Below are 6,000 nucleotides of genomic sequence, written 5' to 3'. Positions count from 1 at the left end.
CATTTTCTTATCAACCAAAAAAGTACAAGTTTTCGAGTAGGAATTAATGGACGGGCTAGAGAGGAGTCTATTAAATTGAAATTTACCTGGTCCATATAACTCATAGCTGGTGAAGAAGAATTTGTGTTAGATCGATGGAGGAGTGGTTGGTGTGTGTGTGTGTGAGAGAAGAGAATTATCGGAAGAAAAAAGGGGGCCGATGACATTCAACGCCAGCAGTGTTCCTCCTCGGGGGGTCTCAGCGCGCGTGGTCACTACGGTATCACTCGTTTCCCCTGTGTCCCCGTTTTCTTGTGTGTCTGAGTGAGTGTGTGTGTGTGTATCTGTTGAGTGTGGGAGGTCAGTGCGTGAATGAATGTGCATGTGTGTCTGTTTGTACGTGTCTGTTGGAGAAAAGACGACGCGAAGACGGGAAATGAGGTGCTAAGACACACCCGAGATTTGCCGTAGATGGGAATATGTTTCTACGTTTCTGCAGAAAAGGAGAGGTGGAAAAAAAAACGATTCTATTGAGAACAGAGCTGAACCGGACGAAAAATGAGCAGATGAAATTGAAATGGAAAATTCGTATCTTGGACACAAAAAATAAAATAAAAAGAACATCACTAAAAATGAAAATGCGTTTATTGTTAATCTGTAGTTGAAAAAAATGGACAGAGAAAAAGAAAAGACGAAAAATGAGAAAAATATTTCTCATGTAGTTTCATGAGAACCTTCACGAAAAGTGAAAGGAAATTGCGACAAAGACAAATGACTACTTTGTTAAAAATTGAAAATGACGATGTGTGTGTGTGTGGAGAAGAAAAAGAGAAGAAAAAGAAATGTGAAATAAATTGTAGAAAATGAAAGATAAGAAGCTCTTGTCAGTAGTAAAGTTGATCACGACGTTTTGCATTTTCAAGCAAAATTCGTTCGGCCGTGGCATGATCCATTTGATAACACATATAAAACAAGTAGAGCGTCGGAGTACTAATGATGATGATGAAGACGGAAGCGAGGAGATAATCCATTCTTCGGGACACCTGGAAAATGTGTATGAGACGAAGATTAAGACATTCACTGGCTCACTTCTCCCCACTGCTCCGCAGTAGTATGGATATCCATGTAGACTTGTCCCTAAATTGAAATTTCGGGATTTTCAAAGACGATTAGTAAGAATTTCATTTCGGTTTAAGCCCTTACGTGCTGTTGAAAGAAAGCGGCGTGTTTCCGAGCTATGAAAAGCCCTTTTCGGATCCAATTCGGAGGGCTTAAGAAATGTGTTCGAAATCCCTGAAACGAAATGAATTTTGATAGTAGTCACGATAATGAATGCTTTACTTTTGCGTGGACCCTCATCACCGTTGACGTCAAAATGGTTGCAATAGTTACCATGATAATGATGAAATGCATATACACAACTGAAAATACAAGATTTTCTTATTTTCTTAATTCATAACAACTCACTTAACAGAGGAACACTTTCTGAACTATGTGGGACTTTTTCGGTAACAACCAACGATAACACGGCCATACTAAGAATTGCAGTCACTCCAAGTGTGAAACGCTCCTGAATTTCAGTTTCATTAGTTTCACACTGTCGGTATGGATGTTGAATAAGAAGTATGAGTAGTTTTCAAGTTGGAATTGCGCAGAAAACAAAAAATTCCTAGGACTTGATGATTGATTTACAAGTGAAAGATAAAATATTTCCAACTGTTGAAAACCTGCTCAACGTGATAAACTTACCTGTCTTTCATGTTTTGTGGAAAATCTTGCAAATAGTCCGGCTATCGAAAGAACGCAAATGATATAACTTGGTACGACAAGGCTTATCAAGTAATAGAATGGCTTTCTGGCAACTTTTATGTAGTAGATTATTTCACTGACAACCGTTTCTTCGTGTTCGTACTCTTTCCTGGCCATATCAACATCCTGAAATTTTTATTTGATCATCTGACTTTATCTTAATTTCTTTTTCAAATTGTTAGGAATCATGCGGAAATTTATACTATAAAACATCCTGATTTTTTTTGTGTAAATAATGTCACAGAATGTATGTGGCAGTATTTGTTATTACAGCTGGTTAGTTAAAGTACAAGGGTTATGGAAAACCAATCGTCCAATAAAATAAGATAGAAGTCAAATGAAAGGGGTTTTCATTTTTCTGACTTGAATTCAAGAATCAAAAAGAAGACCAGCTGACCTGAAGTGCCCACTCTTCGTTGGGTGCGTAATTCTTGAGTAATGGTTTATGTGATGCATTGAGCAGGATCTTGTCCTCGTCATAAGCCCAAGAAGCAAACTGAAAAAATGAGATATTCGAGGTCAAGGTTCACTCCGTCAAGTCTTACTCGAATTTTGCACACTTGATCATCAAACGGAAAGTTGGCAATTCCTGAAAGATTAATGATGAGGCCAACGGAGCACATTATCTCTTTTTCCTCTATCCCACAAAAAACTACTTCTATATGTTGTTTTTAGATAATTGATAGGATTCACCCGCAAATGTGAGCTAATGGAAAGAAAGGAGGATTCAGGAGGACCCTCATATATCATCAATCCATTAAGAAGAAATGCACTCAAACAGTGACTTTTTAAGTGGATTTTCTTCTTATTCCCCACTCACCAATTTGACAAAGCACTGTGTAAATTGCTGGGTACGCATATGTGACTTCTCCGGTGAATGAAACTTTGATTGGGGAGCGAACTGCGTCGAGCAACATTTTGTGTTCGAGACTGAAATTATGTAATTTGAAAACTTTTCCGTATTCTAAAAAAACAAACGTATTGAACACAATGATATCAGGAATCCATATTGAATTCTCGGGTAACCAAGTATTCCTGATACCCCGAAATTCTTCTGTTTTCCAGCTCAACGATGTATCCTGCCATTGCTAAAAAGTTTCACTTTAAATTTCAAGACACTGTCACACTTGCCTGAACAATATACACCAAAACTTGCATATTTTGATTCAACTCATTTATCCCAATGATGTGAACCAACTCGATGTTGTGAGAAATGTCAACTCTTCCATCTGGAGGAGAACATCTGAAAAACGACGATTAAATGTTGAAATCATAATTCGGTCCCTTACTTGTTATGTTTTTCAAGTAGATGCCTTGTCAGTCTACTCGATGATCCTATAAAATTTTGAAAAGTCGTAAATCTTTCCAATTATTTTTAAATACCAGTCATACCTTGGTATTGTTCGGTGAATTGTGATATTCCAAGCGTGACCGTTTGAAGAAAAATGAATATTTCGAATAATTGCATTGAAAATGAAAACTGGTTACAAGTAAGAGAAACGAAAACGTTTGAACCTGAGGACACCACCGGCGAGTTTGAGCTTTTGAGAAGAGCACAATGAGAGATCAGAGAGGATGAGATGGAGCTGAGGGCTCACAAAACAATTAACGAGCCCATTATCCAGTTATTGGGTTGGGGAGGGGACGCACTCACTTCATTTCCTATCTCTTCTGAAATTTTTTTCTTTGCATGAGTTAATGGGATCCGGAGTCACGCTTCAAAGCGATTTGATGTGTATTCAAGAATTATGAAATTATAAGATCGATCTTATTTTAATGAGACATTCGCAACCTTTTTTACATTCTCCCATTCTGAAAATGTTTAAGTTTGCTATAACTTGTCACATTATAAAGTCCCCACGTTTATTTGAAAAATAAATGACCGGATATTTTTAGTCATCTTCTGTTACCATTTTGGTCGGTACTAAAACTAACTATTTTTCTTTGAAACATAATTACTGTGACCTGTTTCATGCACGTATCATTTCAAAAGCAAACTATTTTTCTCCGTTATCAAGTTAACTGCGGCACCAGAATAGTTTCCAATTTTCCTCTTTTGCCTTGAAGTAATTGAAATTCCGCTCTTCTCTCAAAAAATCACTTCTAAAAGTCACGAGGTACACAGCGTAATCAACGGGCTACAGTAGTCTCTTCGTGTATGTTGTCCCTAACAAGTGGTACTGTTCTCCGACCGAAAAACTGTCACTATACGTGTCCTCATTTATCTGCTGCGCGGCAGCGGGCACAAATTCCCATCCATCTTCGTCCTGCGGCCCGATCTCACGGAGGCCGTTGGACTGTTTTTTGTCTCACTATCCTTCTCATTTTCGATCTTCGCAAAGTTTGATCTGAACGTAAGAGGAAACAGAGGAAGATGATAACCTTCGGTGCGGCGGATAACTCTCGGATCAAAATTTGACAGGAAAACAACGGAACGATTAACGGAGAGACTCCTACTGGGATTAAAAACATATGGCTGCACAGAAAACTATTAACTGGAGTGTGAAGTAGAAATGTGTTGGTGGTTGATGTCTTCACCGAGCTCATATCCTCCTGCCTAATAAAATAAATTTCCTTGACTGAATGACATTTGCCGGAAAGCTCTGAAAAATCTGAAAAAATTATGTGTCAAGTTTTTTCTGTCCCCTCTAAAATCTTCAAAAGTAGGGCGTTTCCTGAATCTTTCCGATTTTCATCGAAATAAAACAACAGATCTGTTTTGAAAGATTTTCTAAGCCAGAGACGGAACCAGTTTGCCAAATAAACTGTAGTATAAACCTCCACGTGAGAATTTATTTCTTGTGCAACTTTACTTGAACTTCAATTCAAATCAAACACCATGTTGATCCATTCGTTCATCTAGTGACCACATGCGTCACAGACGGCGGTTTTCTTTAGAAAAGTATTTTGGATCATCATTCTTATCAGTTGCAAGAAAGTTCAAAACCGTTAATTAATTGACAACCTGTTGAGTATACGCAAACTTCAAAAGTCATCAACCTTATACGTTTTTCTCTGCGCCTTCAAAAATCAAGATAATTAATCAACTGCAATCAATGTTAAAAATGACGTTCAAAAAGCAGCCTGCAACGACGACTATCTCTATCATGAACACGTCTTTCAAAAGACGTCCGTTGTGAGATACAATAGAGAGAAAAGAATCAGAAACTGCAAGACTTCAGACTTGGTGTATAAATGAAAATGTACGTTTGGATTAGATGATATAAGGGAAAAGATAAGAAAAAAATGCGAGAGTGTGTATTTGGCTGGTTTAAGGAGGTTTCTGCGGGATATTTTCACGAGAGATCCATGATATACAATAGAATTAGTTCCTGTTGTTCAACTATTAACTTTAGGAGTTGTGTTTCTGTAATACCAATGGTCGTTTTCAGAAATCCCTGTTTCTTTTCATGAAAATTTACCGCCGCTACAATCCTTGGTTTCAAGTAACCACACCCTCTACTGACTTTTTAAATACGTTGGAAACCATTAAGATCAGTCGGTTTTGTCAGACTACATCATACGATCACATCTCTAAAAGTCACCGCGATGAACAAAAATGATAGTCGGAATTCTGCAAGTTTCTTCAATGAAAAACGACGGCAATGTGTCAGATATCTTTGTTACACCATAAAAACTTTTAGAGTGTCATAAATATCTTTTATGTTTTAACAGAGATATTTATTCGGAAATCATTTTGTTCTATTTTGAAGATAAGAATTAACAGAAGCTAATAAAAGTCATGATTTATAGTTCAATCACATTATCACATGATCTGATGAGGGCTTTTTCCATATGTTCTTTGTAAGTGAATGAACATAAATTACACCGAAAGAACTTTATATGATCGTTCTTTCAGCCTTTGTCCTACTTCATTCTACTACAGTATGTTTGTCCCAATCTTTGACAGACATTGATAACAAAGTCATTCACAAATTTGTTAACTGATAAGTGAAAGAACTTCCTTGTTCACTCGTACATTTTTGGAATCCCTCAGAAAGTTTAGGTTGCATTTCGTTCACGGAACGGGAGTGGTGAATTTTTCTGGAAAAAAAAACAAACCGACATTGTGACTATAAAAGGAAAAAACATTACACCTGTAAATCGGGAAAATAAACAACTAATTAAGGTATCGGTGTACCATCTAAGTCAATAGAGACGTTTTTAGCTGAAATTAATTTAATTAGTGCAAGTTTTAAAACTTTAATTCAG

At 37.1% G+C, this 6,000-nt stretch overlaps 1 protein-coding gene across 1 annotated transcript; it reads right to left on the bottom strand.

The window, feature by feature from the left end:
• Positions 1–863: 863 nt before the first annotated feature.
• GCK72_023422 (uncharacterized protein) lies at positions 864–3,256 on the bottom strand (the record flags this gene model as incomplete). Its single annotated transcript, XM_053735390.1, has 13 exons — positions 864–1,022; positions 1,069–1,116; positions 1,183–1,272; positions 1,321–1,400; positions 1,447–1,549; positions 1,729–1,914; positions 2,186–2,284; positions 2,334–2,377; positions 2,609–2,718; positions 2,767–2,876; positions 2,935–3,031; positions 3,078–3,123; positions 3,181–3,256. The coding sequence occupies 13 exons, from the start codon at positions 3,254–3,256 to the stop codon at positions 864–866; spliced, it is 1,248 nt and encodes a 415-aa protein (XP_053578956.1).
• Positions 3,257–6,000: the final 2,744 nt, after the last annotated feature.

The sequence above is a fragment of the Caenorhabditis remanei genome, chromosome X (genome assembly GCF_010183535.1).
Source record: "Caenorhabditis remanei strain PX506 chromosome X, whole genome shotgun sequence".
Classification (NCBI taxonomy): domain Eukaryota; kingdom Metazoa; phylum Nematoda; class Chromadorea; order Rhabditida; family Rhabditidae; genus Caenorhabditis; species Caenorhabditis remanei.
Note: the sequence above shows the minus strand (reverse complement) of the source record. Positions and strands in the feature narration are given on the sequence as shown.